This window comes from Plasmodium relictum, assembly GCF_900005765.1.
Source record: "Plasmodium relictum strain SGS1 genome assembly, chromosome: 4".
NCBI classification, from domain to species: Eukaryota; Apicomplexa; class Aconoidasida; order Haemosporida; family Plasmodiidae; genus Plasmodium; species Plasmodium relictum.
The window spans coordinates 353,844-371,070 of record NC_041682.1 but is presented as its reverse complement, the minus strand read 5'-3'; the positions used below and the strand labels follow the sequence as shown (position 1 = coordinate 371,070).

Genomic DNA, 17,227 nt, shown 5'->3' with positions numbered 1-17,227 from the left:
GAAAAATTTTCTTCTTTTTATTATTCTCAAAAATGAAATGTATTTTTTAAAATAAAGAATACTCATATTCAATGTATTTTAATAAAAATACTTTTTTTTTTTTTTTTTAAATTATCTTTTAAATTACTTTAAAAATATTGTTATTTTTAATTCATAAAGTAAGAAATAAAAAAGCACATTATATGCATTACTATAAAAATAATAAGAAAATAAGTTAAACATATATGTATTTTTTTTTTTCTATGATACTATTATCACATTAAAAATGTATATATTTTGTTAGTTTATTATTATCATATGTTTTAGTTTAAATATTATGTTTATATAAATTAAATAAAAATAACTGATATATTATTTAATACTTATTTGAAGCTTTTTTTTTTTTTTTTATTTCTAAAAATATATTAAAAAAAAAGAAAAAAATACAAAATTTTTTTTAATATAGTTAAAGAATAATAGAAAAACTTCCAGAAAAATATTTCTGTACAATTAAAAAAAAAAAATAATCTTAAAACCTTAAAGAAGAAATTATCTTTTAAATAATTTTCCTTTTATAGAATTTTATAAGGAATGATTTGTATTTTTAAAGAAAATGCACATAATGTAAATACTTTTAAATAATATTTTTTTTAATATATTTCCTATTTACTTAATGAAACTCTATTTATTATAAAGAAAAAATGCTTTTTTCAAAACTGAATAAAAAAGTGAATTTTACTCCTAAAAGAGGAATAGAAGAATTATGGAAAAACAGTTTTTTAGATAATATCAGTATGAAAAAAAAAATAGAATATAGTAAAACAGGTGATGCTTGGCCTTGTGTTTTGTTGAGAAAAAAAAGTTTCGATGATTTACATAAATTGTACTATATATGCTTAAAAGAAAAAAATAAATTATTGGGAGAACAGTTTTTTAATTTTCAGAATAATACAAAAATGATAAATCATGGAAGATTAAAAAAAGTCAAATTAACTATGAAAAGAATTTTAACTGTATTATCAAGACGAGCTATACATGAACAATGTTTAAGAGCCAAAGAAATTTTAAAAAAACAGAAAGAAAGAGAAATTTATGAAACACAAAAATTTCAACTAGAAGAACAATTATTATATTTGAAACATAAACTAAATATTTTAAAAAATAATTCTTCTTTAGAAAAAAATTCATTAAAATTATCTATAAGTAAAATAGAAAATAAAATTGAGCAACTAAATATTATTCTTAATCCATTAAGAAAAGAGACAATGCACTTATTAATACCTAACTTTAAATATCAAAGAAAATATTCCGATTTACCAGGTTTTATTTCTTGGAAGAAGCAAAATATTATTGCTCTTAGAAATAATATGAGCAATTTATATAGATTTTATTGATATACTATTTTAATATTAAACAGAAAAAAAAAAAAAATAGTTCATTAAATATCTAATAAGACTAATGAATTTGTAATTTTATTTCATAATTTAAAATAAAAATTAAATTGAATACTTAAAATTTTACTTTTCTTTTCCTTTAATATTTATGAACATGTATATTTCTTAATTATTTTTTATTTTATTACATATACATAATACATTTTTTTTTTGTGTGTGTTTTGAATCAAATTATATTGAAAAAAAAAATATTTTTAAATTATAATTTTTATAACTATCATTACTCTTAACGACATTTCCAAAAATATATATATATATATATTTACATTATTTATAAAATTAAAAAAACATTATGCCAAGATTTATTAAAATAACATTTTCTTATTATATTTTATACGAAATTTATTTAGACAAAATACTTTACTTTTTTTCTTATTTTTGAAATTCTCATAAATTACATATTTTATTAAAACTATTCTCATTAATGAAAGGAAAATAAATATTGAAGGGATTTTATTAATATGATTATTTCTAATAATTTTATCTCCTATAATGATATATGTGTAATAAAAAAATATTAAGATTTTTTGCAAATAAAATTAAAAAGATCTTAGATAATATTATAAATAATAAAGAACGAAATTTTTTTTTTTAATAATTTTTACTTTTATTAATAAAATGATTTCACTTCTAAATATTTTTAATTTCTACAAAGAGTAAACGAATAGCATTAATAATATTATTAATATATGTATATTTTTATATATTCCTTTATAATATAAAATATGCAATATATATTTATATATATTTCACTTAATTTTTACTTATCCTATGAAAGCATCAAATATATAAATAATATATCTATAACAATTTAAATGTAAAATAAAAAAATAATTTAATTAAAATATACATAAATATATATATAAAAAATATTAGAAATATTTAATAGAAATAGAGAAAAAAAAGAAAACATTATAAAATCTTTATCTTTGACGATATTTAAAAAAATATTCTCTTCTATCAAAATATTTTTTTTTTTTTTTAATTTTAATTGAAATCATATACATTTACAATGAATTAATAATTTTTTTAGAATAATAAAAAGTATAATACCGAACATGTTCATCTATTATAATTATTTTTATAAAGTGAATTGTATTTACTATAGTAAAAACTATTGCTATTCTTAATGTTTTGTATAATAAAAACTATTAGTTATTCTGTATTATATTACAACTGACTTAAAATTTTGTGTTATTTTTTAATTTATTTTTCTTTTTTCTTTTTTTTTAATACAAATTTTACGTAAATTTTTAAAAAAATATGAATATTTCAAAATTTTAAGTGGATATTACGTATTAATAATTTTATAAAGAAAAATATACATTTATATATATGCATAAATATACAGCATAGCGTTCTTTAAAAAATTAAGGAATATATAAATAATTACCATATAAAAATAATTTTTTTTTTTTTCATTTAAAATAATGTATTTCTACATATTACCTAAAAAAATCTTCGAATAAATATCTAAAATAATATGGACTTAATATCTAAAAAAATTCTTAGTAGAACCAATAAAAATTAAAATTAAAATACAACATGAAAAATACAAAAATATATTTTGTATCAAATTTCTGGTGAATTTGAAAAAATATATAATGAAAAATTTTTTAATTTATAAATAGAAATTTCAAATATTTAAAACGTTTCAAATAATGTAAATTTAAAAAAACACATAAATTAATATTGTAAAAAAAAAAAAAAAGAAAAAAGAAAAATTATTTTCAGTTAAAAAAAATATTTACATTAAACTATACATTTTTTTTTTTTTTTTTTTTTTTGTCAATTCAATATAAAAATAAAAAAGAACAGAATATATGACAAATAAAAAAAAAAGAAAGAAAAAATAAAAAAAAATAAATAATAAAAAGTTATAAATAAGGTTATATAATAAAAAATATATTTAATGAATATAAATCTTTATATATGAAACTATATAAATTTTAATAAGAAAATGCATAAAGTAAAACTGTCAATTTTTTATGTGATATTTTTATATCAATTTATACTGACTTATACATATAGCACAACAAAAACTAATGAAAATGGAAATATTTTATCTACAGACATACCTAGTAAAAACATAAGAAGTGATTTAAAAAATTTAAATTCTGATGTAAAAGCAAAAAAAGAAAATAATAGTATTAAAATAAGAAAAAATATGAATAAATTATTTAATACTCTATTTCCTAATGATATAGAAAGTCAAAATGAAAAAAATAATTTCGATAATAAATATGAAAAAGGAAATTTAGAAGATAATATATATAGAAAAAATATATCAAGTCATAAAATGGATTTAAATGAGAAAGAAGTTAGCATAAAAAGCGATACTTTGAAAAATACGAAATTGTTCAGTAATGAAATGAAAATTGAATATATAAAAAATGGAAATGAAGCAACACTAAATAAACAAAATGCTTTTGGTGTATTTGGAAATGGTGAAAAAATGAAAAGTGAATCAAGATTTGCTATTTTTAATTATTTAAAAGATTTTTTTCAAAACTCTTCTTATATGAAAAATTTCAGAAATTTCATAGAAATTTTTTTTAATAAATATGATCAACGTATATTAGAGTCTACTGTTTTTTTTAATTTTGATGAAACACTATTTTAGAGATGATTACTTTAAAATAAATAACAAGAAAAAATATATACTTGTATATGTATTAATAATAATAATTATATTACCATTTTAAAAAAATAATCTTATAATACATTAATGTTATTAAATTATATTTAACTGCATAAATTTTTTTTTGCATTTTTTCTTTTTTTATGCAGGCACATATGTTAACATTATCGAATTTAATGTTCTATTAATTTTTTTTTTAATATTTTATAAAATTATTTAATGCTTTACTATTTTTTTAAAAATTATAATCATATTTATTATGAAAAAATATTAAGATTTCTTTTACCATCACCTAATTAAAAATATATATATATATATATATATATATATATATATATATATATATATATATATATATATAATATGTGTACAAACTAAAAATTTTAAATTAATAGACTATTTAGTAAATGATAAATTACATATATGTGTTTATAAATATATTATTATTTACCTTTTTTTTCGCGTTATATGATGTAAGAGAATTCATTCTTTTACTAGTTAAATTATTTATTTTTTTATTTATCTCTATATTCTTTTTTTTTTCTTTTTTGTTACTTTTAAATAATTGACTATTAACATTATCAATGTTTTGAATTTTTTCCCTTAAAGCTTCTTCAAATGAAGAAAAAAATGAAGAATTTTTTTTTAATAAATAGTTTTTTATGTAAATTTGAATATTTTCATGAAAATAAGGAAATTTACTGAAATAAAAAAAGTAATTAAAAATAAATTTGTTTAACAAAATAATTTCATAATTCAAAACTTTTTTTTCTTCTCTTGTAAATTTTTTTTTATTCTTTATAAAATTAAATAATCCTAAATGAAGAAATTCTTTAAATGTAAAGTATTCTAAACTTTGTAAGCATAAATGTGTTTCTGAATTATCTATGTTATTTTCTTCCTGTATCCAAGTATTATTAGTTTTTTTTATTTCATCATCATTATTGAATTGATTCATGTAATAATTATTATTTTCGTAAATATCTTTGTTATATAAATCATTTTTTTTTATTTCATTATTATTAGTAGTATTTTTAGTTTCAGTGCTTATATCATCAAAAAGAAGGCAACATTTTTTAAATATCTCCTTCTTTACATCCTTTTTTATTCTACCCATCTTACTATCTAATATATTTAAATATCTTAAAAAAATCTAATAATTAAAAAAATGAAAAAATTAGTTTTCTATGAATAATTTACTTTTAAATATATAAAAAATGAATTAATAATAATAATAAATAAATAAATAAATAAATTAGTATTAATTAATAAATAATATTTTTAGTACGATGCTAAAATTATTAGTAAGACTAAAATCACATTATGAAATATATATTAATAAAATATGCCTTTTTATTTCTTATACAAAAGTATTAATTTATTATAAATAATGTAAAGTTCAAATATTGTTGTTTTAAGAAAAAATTATTTATATCTAACCTTTTTGATATAACATATTTTTGGTTTTGAAAAAAAAAAAAAAATAAGAAAAAAAAAAAAGTCTATAGTAAAAATACTTTGATTCTCTTCTTTTTTATTCCATGGGTATGTATATGAAAGACTTATATTATTAATCATACTATTTGGAAGTATAAAAGAATTAATTGTAATACTATATTTTTTTACATATTCATTTAAAATTTTCTTAAATAGAATGTTTGCATATATTTTTTCAGATTTCTCTTTTATAAAAAATAAACTAGCCATTATCAAATTTCCTAAATCTACCTTAGATATTACTGGAAAATGTTGTAAAATAAAAATATACTTTAAAATGCTGTTCAAAAATATATATATATAATTTTTTTTTAAAAATAAATCATTTTCATTATTGTTATTATAACTGATTAAATTATTAAAGAAACCATTTTCTGAATATAAACATCTATATTTCTCTTCAGAACTTTTTTCCTTTTTATTTATTTTATTAATACTACTTATGTTAATTTCCCTTCTCTCTTCATTACAAATATATTTATTTTCATTATTTCTGTTTTTTAAATTACTTTTTTCATATTTTATTTCATTTAATTTGTTAATTTTATCTTCAAATTGAAATTTTCTCTTATTAAACATCGATAAATAGTAAAAAGGAATATGTGCTGAATTCTGAATAAAATTTCTTAATGTATCAAAAGTAAAATTTATTTGTTTATACACACATAAATAATGTAATGTTATAAAGTTATTAATATAACTATTTAGATCTTGAAAAATATAGAAATACTTTCTTAAATTTATTATTGAATAATTAACTAATTCATGAAATTTATAAAAAAATCTACAATTATTAATAAAACGGAATTCTTTTGCTAAGTAATATAATTTCTTTTCTCTTTTTGAACAAAAACTGTCCGAACTATGAGATTCACTATTTTTATTTTTATGAAAATTTTTTTTATAATCACAACTTTCTATCAAAAAATTGTTTATATTCTCTTTTATATAATTTAAAAAAGGAAAATAGTAATTATTTTTATCGTATATATAAAGTTCTTTTTTATTTTTAGGAAAATAGTTAAAAATAAGCATATTTTTATCATTTTTAAAAATTATTTCATTATGTATTAAAGCATATAAATATTCATTCACGAAATAATCTAAGTTGAGATAGAGTTGATGTTCTATATTAATTAAATAAAAATTTTGAAATATTAACAAAAATATTTGCATATTAATCCATTTGTTTAAATAAATTTTTTCCTTTTTATTATTATTATTTTTTTGTTTTAATATTTCTAACCACATTCTTTTTTGAATTATATTTAATTTTTCCAATAATAAAAATTTAACTTTCTCATTTTCAATTTCAAATTCTTCCAAACCATTATATAATTGAATGAACTTATTAATATCTTCAATGTTTATGTAATCTATGAATATATAAATATTTTTATGTATATATTTTACAACTTTGTTAATATTTTTCTCCAACACTCTTTTCCACACAAAAAAATTAAATAAATGAGTAATATAAACTTTTATTATATTACAGTATCTTAGTCTGAAATAGTAGGAGAAATTACTGTCTAATTTTATGTGATTTATTAATACAAAACTATTATTAATGTCTGTTTCTTCTTTATGTGAAATTTCACATGAATTTTTTTCTATATCACTATTTTTTTTTCTTTTCTTATCATTACGCTTCATCTTATCCTTTTCGATTAATGAAATTATTTTTGATATTAAATTACTTGATGATTTGTATATATTATTTTTTAGTATATGATATCTGGAATAATTTAAACTTTTATAACTTTTTAAAAATTTTTCTATTTCTATATAATTTTTATCAAAATGAAAAACTTTTTTTATAAAATAAGAATTTAAAAAAAATATTTTTTTACTTTCATCAAAAATTCCTTTAGAAAAGCATTCATAATTTGTATCTTTTTTTATTTTATCTTTCAATGTCTTATAAGATTTTTTAATTTTACAAATAACTTTATAGTTGCCTTTGTAAGTTTGGGAATGAAAAATCTGAATATTTTCAGCAGCTCTCATCACTTTTCTTCTTATTTTTCTCAATTTTATAATATTTTTTTCGTCATTTTTACTTTCTACATTATCACATTTTTTATTATTATTATCTTTTTCCTCAAGGTTATATGAAAAATTTTTATTAATAAATCTGAATAAAAAATTAGTAATTTGTTTTATGTTTTTGTCTATGTGAAAATGTAAATCTATTCCACCCAAAATATTATTTTTTTCATAAAAAAAATCTTCAATTTTACATAAGAAATTCGAGAAAAACAAGATATTTTTTTCAGTAAAACTATCTATGTCTTCTATATCAAAATTTGTATTAAAGTGCAATTTTTTTTTTGATATAATATTTTCTTTTTTGTCACTTAAATTTTTATTTCTATTTTCTTCATTTTTTATTTTTAATTTTATATTACTTTTTCCATAATTTTTTGTTTCTATTTTTTTAGGTATTACAGTATTTTTGCACTTACTATTTGACAACATTGCAAATTTTTTTAAAAAGTTTTCCTTTTTTTTCTTAATAGATATATTTCTATGTTGTAAAAAATTTACATGTTCATGAATATAATTGTTAAAAAGAAAAAGTTTCTTTAATTTTAATTCAAACAAAATATACTGTTTAAGTGAAAAAAAAAAGTTAATAATAATATAACCGCGATATTTTTTTGATTTTTTCATCTTACTATTCTTAATGTTTTTAATTTCTTTTTCTTCCAGGTAATCTCTTTTCACATCATCATCATGTTCTTTTGTATAAAACATATCGTAATCATATTTTATACGATAATACAGTAAATCTACATAAAGATTATCACAAATTCTTTTATCTATTTTTTCTTCATCCAATTTTCTTATTATATCTTTTAGCTTTATTAATATTTTTCTTTTTTTTTCTATTATGAAATTATCTTTATTCACATGTTTTAAATCTTTTATGAAAAAAAAAAATAATAGATTATAATTTTCTCAATCTTTATTTTTTTTTTTCATTCTTATTTTTACCATTTTGTGTATTCTTCATACTACAAATATAATGGACTTCTTTTTTTATATTATTAAAATCATATATTTTTAGTGAAAATGTTTTTTTCAGACATATAGCTAAATGTTTAATTTCTATAGGAATAGATAAGAAAAGTTTTACAAATTCAACAAAATTTTTTTAATTTTACTTAATTTCTTTGCTCATATAAATATATCTATTTATTTTTTCTTTTTTTTTAAATATTCTAAACCTTTTTTTATTTTTCCAGTAATTATAATTCTTAATGGGTATTTATATTTTCTATTAAATTTCTTCTTATTAGAACTATTAAAAAAAAAAAAAAAATTAATTAATTATAATAATAACAATCATAACATTTAGAATATTATTCATTTTTTTTTTTTTTTATAAGAATACTACTGTCTAAAAGTTTTTAATATTAAAAATTTCAAAATACTTAATTCCTTAATTTCTATTTAAAAGAAATATATAGAAATAAATAGATATTTTTAAAGCATATGAGATTTTTAATATAAAAAATTTGTAACTTTTTTCAATATCTTCATCCTGTGAAAAATAGAAATATTTATCACCCTAAAACAAAAAAATAATTTAAAAAAAAACATTTCTTCAATCAAATTTACTAAAAATATGTATTTATCTATTTTTATTTATGTCTAACCATCTTTTCTTTTGCATAATTAAAATCTATATATTGAATATTTTCCAATATTTTTCTTTTATAATCCATTGAATATTTGTTGAATTTTACAATTGGTTTCTTGCTCAATTTTGTGTTATTTACAAAAGACCATATTTCTTGATTGTGTAAATATTCTAACATATATAAATAACCAAATTTTTCGATACTATCATTTTTTTCTTCTACTTAAAAAAGGAAAGAAATAATTTAAATTTATTATTTATCTTTATTTTGTTATAATATTTTCATTTTTAAATAAGTTAAATTTATTCAATATATATATTATATATATTTTCATATATAGCTTTTCTTATTTTTTTAAATTTTAATCGAACCATATGTATTTCTTAGATTTAAGAGAAAAAATCTGTCTATTTTTAAGGATTTTAAAAAGTTAAAATTTGTATAAAAATTATTTGAATATCTTTTATATTCATTGTAATGTTTTAATTTTTTTTCAAATTTATCATGGTTAGCCATAACATGATTTGCTTCATTCATAAGTTCATTATTTTGAAGTACTTCATTAATATTTTTTATTTGCTTAACAAAAAAAAATTTTTCTAAAAAAAACATATTATCATAAAAAAAATAATTATCAAAATTAACTTCTATTTTTCTTAATCTGAATGCTGCATTTATAAAATATTTAATTATAATATTCATTTTCTTTCTTTTCTCTGAATGTTCTTTTTCCTGAAAAAATTTATATGGATATTTATTATTTTGTCTTTGTGTGTATTCATTAAATCTTTTTATAGAATTACTAATTTATGTTTTTGATAATTTTTATAAGCCCTAATATTTCTTTCATATAATTTTTTTTCCATTTTTATATTATAGCTAAAATAATTTATATAAAATTATAAAAACCATTGCATTATAACAATAAAAATAATAAATAATAATAGTAATAAAAGAAATAATATAGTTACTTCTGTCTCAATTTGTGATTTTTAATGTGGTTTTCTATCTTTAATAAACTCCTCTAAAGATTAAATAGTTTAATAGAATAAAACGAATTTAAATAAAATTAAAAATATATGAAGGAAATTTAAGAATATAAATATTTTACCAAATATTTATCTTCTTTATACATCTTATAGTTCTCAAGCAATTCCAGTTTAAAACTAAAAAATGAATGATTTGTACGAAATATAGAATAAAAGACGAAAAAGGAAAAATAATTTTTTTTTTTTTTCAATACTTAAGTGCGCAAACTATTTTCTGTTTAAATTTCTCTGTAATTATACTTGATTTGTAATGTGATAAAATCTATATTAATTAAAAATTAAAGTGAAATTTTTTTATTTTTTATCGATTTTTTTATTTTTTATAGATTTTTTTTTAAAGTTTGTACTCCTTCTAAATTATTTTGATTACAAGCTTTAAAAATATTATGATGTGTGTATATAAAATTATTATTTATATTTTTTAAATAATTCTGATAATTCTTAAGAAATTTCTCATTATTAAGATTTATAACTTTTTCAGAATAAATGTCTTTATTTTTGTTTTTTTCCTTTTTAAGATTATCATGTTTCATGAAAAATTGAGAATTCATTTTTTCTTTATCAAGGGTATATTCAATTTTTTTATAACTTTTAATTTTTATAAATAATATTTTAGTTATAATAATTTAATTACTCTTTCAAAACTATTTTATACTTTAAAATTATTTTATAGAATGCGTTTTATATAAATATATCATAATTGAGGGAATATTTAACTGTATCTTTTGTATTTTATATATTTTTAATAAATTTGTCTGAAAATTATTTACATGTACCAATTATTACTGCCTATAATTTATTCATTTTTGAAAGAAAAAAAAAATATATAAATTTTAATAAATTGTAATCATTTTTATTTTTTAGATATTTTTGTTATTTTGTATAAATGAAAATATAAAGATAATTTTGACTTACTAATAAAGATTAACTTGATATGTATATATATGCTTATTTTTTTAATAATATAATTTTACAAAAATATTCACTTTTTATTAAAGTATATATAATAATGTATCTTTATTTAAAATTTTTTTTCAACATTAGCTCCAAATAAAAAAAAAAAAATAGAAAAGTAAAAGCTATTATGTCTAAAAACATTAAATTATTTATTTTTCTTAATTATTAAACTAATTTTAAATTAGAGATAATTTAATTTCATTTGCTTTTTATAAAAGTAACACAATAAATGTAGTAATATAAAGTTTAATATTACTAAAATAAAAAGTAATACAAAATATAGTTAGTGCATTTATTTTTAATAATTCAGGATGTAAATTTAAAACATGAATTAAAACCTTTTATTTTTTCTTACAATTTTTAAATATATAATGAAACAAATTGCGATATATTTTTAAATAAATATTATTAAAGTGATAAAGTATTTTTGAATATTATATAAAATTTTAAATTACTTTAAAAAAGTCCAATTGGAAAAAATATTAAAGAATAATATATTAATTATCTTTACGAATTTACGTTAGTATTTTTATAAAGATAATAATTTATAACATTCTAAATTTTAATAAATTACGAAAACTTAAAAAAAAAAGTTTATTAAGCTAAATTATCTAAAATTAAAATGAACAAAATCTATTTATAAATGTACCATAAATGAAAGTATCTGGCAAAGGGAAAAACAAATGTTCTATATTTATATAATATTTTTATTTTTATAATAAAGAATATATATATAAATTAAAAATAAAACAAAAACAAGTATATGATAAAATAAATAAAAGGAAAAAGGGTAGGTGGATTGATACATAAAAAGTGAAATTATTTCACTTCATATTTCAAAGAAAGACAGTTTTGGAAATATCCTTAATTCCACATGGGATCATTTGCATCAATTACTTCAAAATCTTCATTTGTTTCATCAATTTCACCTGTATTATTTTCAACATTTTCAAATTCCATATTAGAAGTATCTGGAACTTCTCCTCCATTAAAAGTATTGTATCCATATATTAAACCTCCCGTTGCTAGAGCTATTAATCCGATTACACCTGCAGCCAAAGAAATTTTTTCACCTGTTCCAAAACCGCTTTTTTTATTTGAATTGTCTTTATGTTCACTACCTTCAGCTGGATTTGTACTATTAACTGTGTCTCCTATAATTGGTGCACATACTGGGACATTACAGGTTTCTCTTTCTTCTACTTTTATATTTTGTTGTTCACAAGTTAAACCCATATTTCCATTTATATCCTTTGATGGTGATATTAATTCCAAAGGTTCTTTTCTTGTCCTGACCTTGAATGATGTTCCACAAGTAGCTGAGCAATCTCCCCATTCATCCCATTCATTACATAAAGCGTCATTGCAAGGTTTATTTGCTATAGGGCATTCTTCCTCTTTAAACAGTTCGTAATCATTACAAAATTCTGATACATTATTTTTTAAATTCTTCAACAATTCTACTTTTCTTGTGAATATTTTTTTATTTTGATTATAACAAGAATCTTGTTCTTTACAATCAATCCATGTTTCCCAATCATTACATTCCTCTGTATTACATAGAGGTAAATTCAAACATGGCTCTGTTTCTATGGAATTGTAGTATTCTAAACATTCATCAGTATTATCTGCATTAATAGCTGATACATGAGAAATAAAATGTCTCATTCTGACACCAGCATTGCATGTTCTGTCGCATTCTGACCATTCTGACCATTTTCCACATGGATTATCAGTACAAGGGAGTTCTTCATCATATTCAACTTTATCTCTATAGTATTTTTCGCATTCATCTGATTTTTTACTCTTATCGTTAATATTAGACAAATAAATATTCAAGTGTGCTTTCTGAACTCTTTTTCTAGGTCCACATGTTGAAGACCATTCACTCCAATCTCCCCATTCAAAACATTTGTCATCATCACATTTTGGAACAGAGCATACATCTATTTCAACTTGTTCTTTATGTTTACAATCTGGATACATTTTTATAGATTCTGGTAATATGATGAATTTTCGTTCTCTCGTAGAATATCCACATGTTTTTGAGCATGAAGACCATTCATCCCATTCTCCAATTTCCTCGCATACTTCAGTATCAAAACAATCTTGAACATTACAAGATTCAATTTCGGTTGTATTAAGAATTTTACATTCTTCAGTGTCTGATAATTTTATTCTTTCCCTTATTCTAATACCATCACCGCAAGTAGCACTACATTGACTCCATTCACCAAAATCTCCACAAATATCATTGCATCCTTCTTTTATGGGGCATGATCTATATTCAATGGAACCCAATTTCATACATGAATTACCATGTTGATTATCTTTGAATCCTTCTCCTTTTAATGTGTAAGGACCTTTTCTTTCTCTCTTGCTAACAGAATGATGACATGTATTAGGGCATTGACTCCATTCACCCCATTCAGTACATTCAGCATCGTCAGGATAATAATTACAAATATAACTCATGTGTGTATCTGAAGTAGACAATAAATTATCCCAAGATACCTTAACTATATTTTTACATGAAGAGTTTTCACAATTTCCAAGTATTTTAAATTCATTATCATCAATGTTATCTATTGCATATACAAAAAGATCAATTTTATTTATTTTTAATAATTCAATTTCTCTTCTTAAATTATTCAGATCAGTATTTGATTTTCCTTCAATTAACATTATAATTACTTTTTTTTTATATTGTGGTGTTTTTCTAAAAACATTCGTCCTTAAATATTTAAAAGTATTAGCTATATCTTTATGACTTGAAGGAGACATTAATAAATTGTCTATTTTTTTTATAATCTTATTTTTTTTATAACTTATTTTCCTATTTAGTGACCATTTTTCTTTTGCATGTTTTCTCATTTTTACTATTGTAACATGAGTCCTATATTTCGACAAGTAATTTTGTTTTACTGTATTTATGGTAAATGGTTTTACATATGTTTTCCATTGTTCATTGCTAATGTTTCGAGACTGATCTAAAACAATTGCTATATCTAAAGCCTTTTTACATAATGTATTGTTGTCACATAAATCATCATCGCATTCTTCACATAATGGATCATCACATGAAAAAACTGGAGGTGTTACTGGATCAACGTTGTTGCTACATATGTTTTCTTCTAAAAATCTTTTGGTTGTATTAAAATAAGAAAAATTAGTTGATTGTAGCACATTTGGACATTTAGAATTTAAGCTACATCCTCCTGCAATAAATAACTTTTCTATAGGTAATTTTCCTACTCCTATTATTAAGAGTTTAACTCGTTTGTCTATATAATTATTTGATACCTGTTGTAACATTCTTTCTTCAGATATATCATTATCACTACTTGTTAGTAATAATGCAATTTTAGGTGCATTTTCTCTATTTCCATTTCCAAAGGATTGTCTTAACCCCATTTCTAAAGCATGTGCAATGTTTGTTTTACTCATCGCATATAAATTATCAAATTTTCGTAATTTCAATAATAATTCCTTTTTATTATAAGTATTTGCATCATCAAAATATGTTCTAATGGTTTTGCTTCCTAAATAAATAGAAAGTGCTGCATGAACATTTTGCTCACCAATATTAAAAGTATTCATTATATTTTCAGCGTATGAAGAAATATCATTTTGTAGCTTATAATCTCCTTGTTTCGATGGAACCCCAATAAAAGTTAAATCAAAATAATCCTTACAAAAGCATTCATCACCTTTACATGGTTGTGGAATTTCTTCTGGTTCACCTGTAGCTTCTGTATTGCATACTTTATCAATCATTAATGTTGACGTATCTTTTAACTTATCCCAATCTATTTTTAAAACATTAGGGCAATCCCCATCTGTTTTGTGGCATCCACCTAATAATCTTAGTTTGTACATGGTGGCTGAACCAACACCAAGTACCAATAATTTAACATTTTCTTTTTTATACAATAAACTAACATCTATTAAAACATAATCCCTAGGATGTGATTCATTACCATCAGTAAATAATATTGTCACTTTAGGTGCATTTGTTCTACTACTTGGATCTCTTGTGTAATTATTTAATCCATATTCTAATGCTTTTACTATATATGTAAATCCTCCTTTTTTATAATCATTCTCTAGATTTTTGACCTTCTGTATTAAATTACTTTTTTTATAACTTTCTTCTTCAGAAAATTTAACAAAATCTCTATTAAATTGAGCAAATAGAAAAATTCCTATATGTACTTTATTTTCATCAACTTCTAAATTTTCTATAATTTTTTCCGTGAATTCAAAAACGTGTTTTTTCCAATTAGTTAAACCTATACTACCTGATTCATCTAAAATTAAAGTTAAATCATAATAATTGTGGCAAAAACATTCATCTCCTTCACATGAATTAGGTGTTTCAGGATTAGGTGGCTTAATTTCTGGTGGTGTTACTGGCCCTGTAGTGCATATTCTTTCAATCATTAGTTTTGGAACACTTCTTAAATTCCCCCATTCAACCTTGACTACGTATGGGCAGGGCTCATTTTGATTACAACCTACTAACATTCTTAATTTATTCTCATCAGCCATAGGAACTCCTATAGCAAGTAATTTTACATTTTTTTCTCTATATAATAAACCCATATTATATAATTTATCTTCTGATTGGTCGGAATCATAACCATCGGTAAATAATAATGTTACCTTAGGTGCATCAGGTCTACTTGAATATCTTAAGTTATTTAATATCACATATTCTAGAGCATCAATAATATGTGTTTTTTTTCCATGAATATAATCTCCTTCAAGTTCTTTTATCTTTTTTTGTAGATTTTCTTTTTCATAGCTCACTTTATCAGAAAGTCTAACATAGTCTCTAATATATTCTGCAAACAGAATAACTCCTATATGTACTTTATTAAAACTTATATTTAATTTTCCTATAAGCTCTTGTGAAAAAGGAATAACATTTGATTTCCATCTATAATGAGATATACTTGCTGATTCATCTAAAACTAGAATTAAATCATAATAATCATAACAAAAACACTCAGCACCATGGCATGGTATATGCTCAGGTTCAGGTTGCTCTGGTTGTTCAGGTTGTACAGGTTGTTCAGGTTGTTCAGGTTGTACAGGTTGTTCAGGTTGTTCAGGTTGTTCAGGTTTTTCTGGTTCTCCTGGATTGGGCACAGGTCCTGTATCACATATTTTATCTGTTAATATTGCTGTAATATCATTTAAATTTGCCCATTCTTCTTTCATAACGAATGGGCATGCATCAGTTTTTTGGCAACCTGCAATTAATTTTAAGTTATTATATGATGCTTTAGCAACTCCAACAACTAATAATTTTACATTTTCATTTCTATATAATGAGCCTATTTTAGAAAGTTTTCTTTCACTTGCAACACTATCATTTCCATCGGTAAAAAGTATTGTTACTTTAGGTGCATTTGGTCTACTATTTTTATGTTTCGTGAAATTTTTCAGAGCGTATTCTAGTGCTTTTACAATGTATGTACCTCCTGAGTTACCATAATTGTCTTTTAGCTTTTCTACTTCTTTTAAGAGTTCTTCTTTTTTATACTTTATATCTTTACTAAAATTGATATAATCTCTACTTTTAATACCAAATAACATAATTCCTACATGTACTTCATCTTTACTTATATTTAAATGATCTATAGTTTTAGCTGTAAAAGAAACAACTTTATTTTCCCAATTATCTTTCTTTATGCTTCCTGATTCATCTAAAATTAAAGTTAAATCATAATAACTTTTACAAAAACACTCAGAACCTGTACATGGCATTTCATTTTCTGAATTTAGTTGAAGAAAGGATTTTTTTTTTAAATTATCTTCATGCTTTGACTTTATGTCATTTTCTTTTGTCAATTTAACATATTTATGAGAAGCTTCATCTTTATTACTTTGAGTTTTTACAATATTGAAATGCAGAAAAAGTGAGAGATAAGAGAATATTAACACAAATGTTCTCTTCATTTGTCTTCTTTCTTTATTTAAAAATATAGATAA

At 19.9% G+C, this 17,227-nt stretch overlaps 4 protein-coding genes across 4 annotated transcripts; 2 read left to right on the top strand and 2 right to left on the bottom strand.

Moving 5' to 3' along the window:
* Nucleotides 1–680: 680 nt before the first annotated feature.
* PRELSG_0409900 (mitochondrial ribosomal protein L29/L47 precursor, putative) lies at nt 681–1,373 on the top strand (the record flags this gene model as incomplete). Its single annotated transcript, XM_028680242.1, has 1 exon — nt 681–1,373. The coding sequence occupies one exon, from the start codon at nt 681–683 to the stop codon at nt 1,371–1,373; it is 693 nt and encodes a 230-aa protein (XP_028531758.1).
* Nucleotides 1,374–3,393: 2,020 nt separating this feature from the next.
* Nucleotides 3,394–4,056, top strand: PRELSG_0409800 (conserved Plasmodium protein, unknown function; the record flags this gene model as incomplete). Its single annotated transcript, XM_028680241.1, has 1 exon — nt 3,394–4,056. One exon carries the CDS (start codon nt 3,394–3,396, stop codon nt 4,054–4,056), a length of 663 nt encoding a protein of 220 aa, XP_028531757.1.
* Nucleotides 4,057–4,309: 253 nt separating this feature from the next.
* Nucleotides 4,310–10,821, bottom strand: PRELSG_0409700 (conserved Plasmodium protein, unknown function; the record flags this gene model as incomplete). Its single annotated transcript, XM_028680240.1, has 14 exons — nt 4,310–4,366; nt 4,526–5,199; nt 5,592–8,462; nt 8,572–8,685; nt 8,805–8,878; nt 8,972–9,026; nt 9,103–9,148; nt 9,237–9,442; nt 9,593–9,953; nt 10,025–10,100; nt 10,193–10,245; nt 10,333–10,387; nt 10,465–10,532; nt 10,618–10,821. 14 exons carry the CDS (start codon nt 10,819–10,821, stop codon nt 4,310–4,312), a joined length of 4,914 nt encoding a protein of 1,637 aa, XP_028531756.1.
* A 1,270-nt stretch (nt 10,822–12,091) lies between these two features.
* On the bottom strand, nt 12,092–17,194 carry CTRP (circumsporozoite-and TRAP-related protein, putative; the record flags this gene model as incomplete). The annotated part of the gene is made up of 1 exon (XM_028680239.1): nt 12,092–17,194. One exon carries the CDS (start codon nt 17,192–17,194, stop codon nt 12,092–12,094), a length of 5,103 nt encoding a protein of 1,700 aa, XP_028531755.1.
* Between the last annotated feature and the right edge of the window lie 33 nt (nt 17,195–17,227).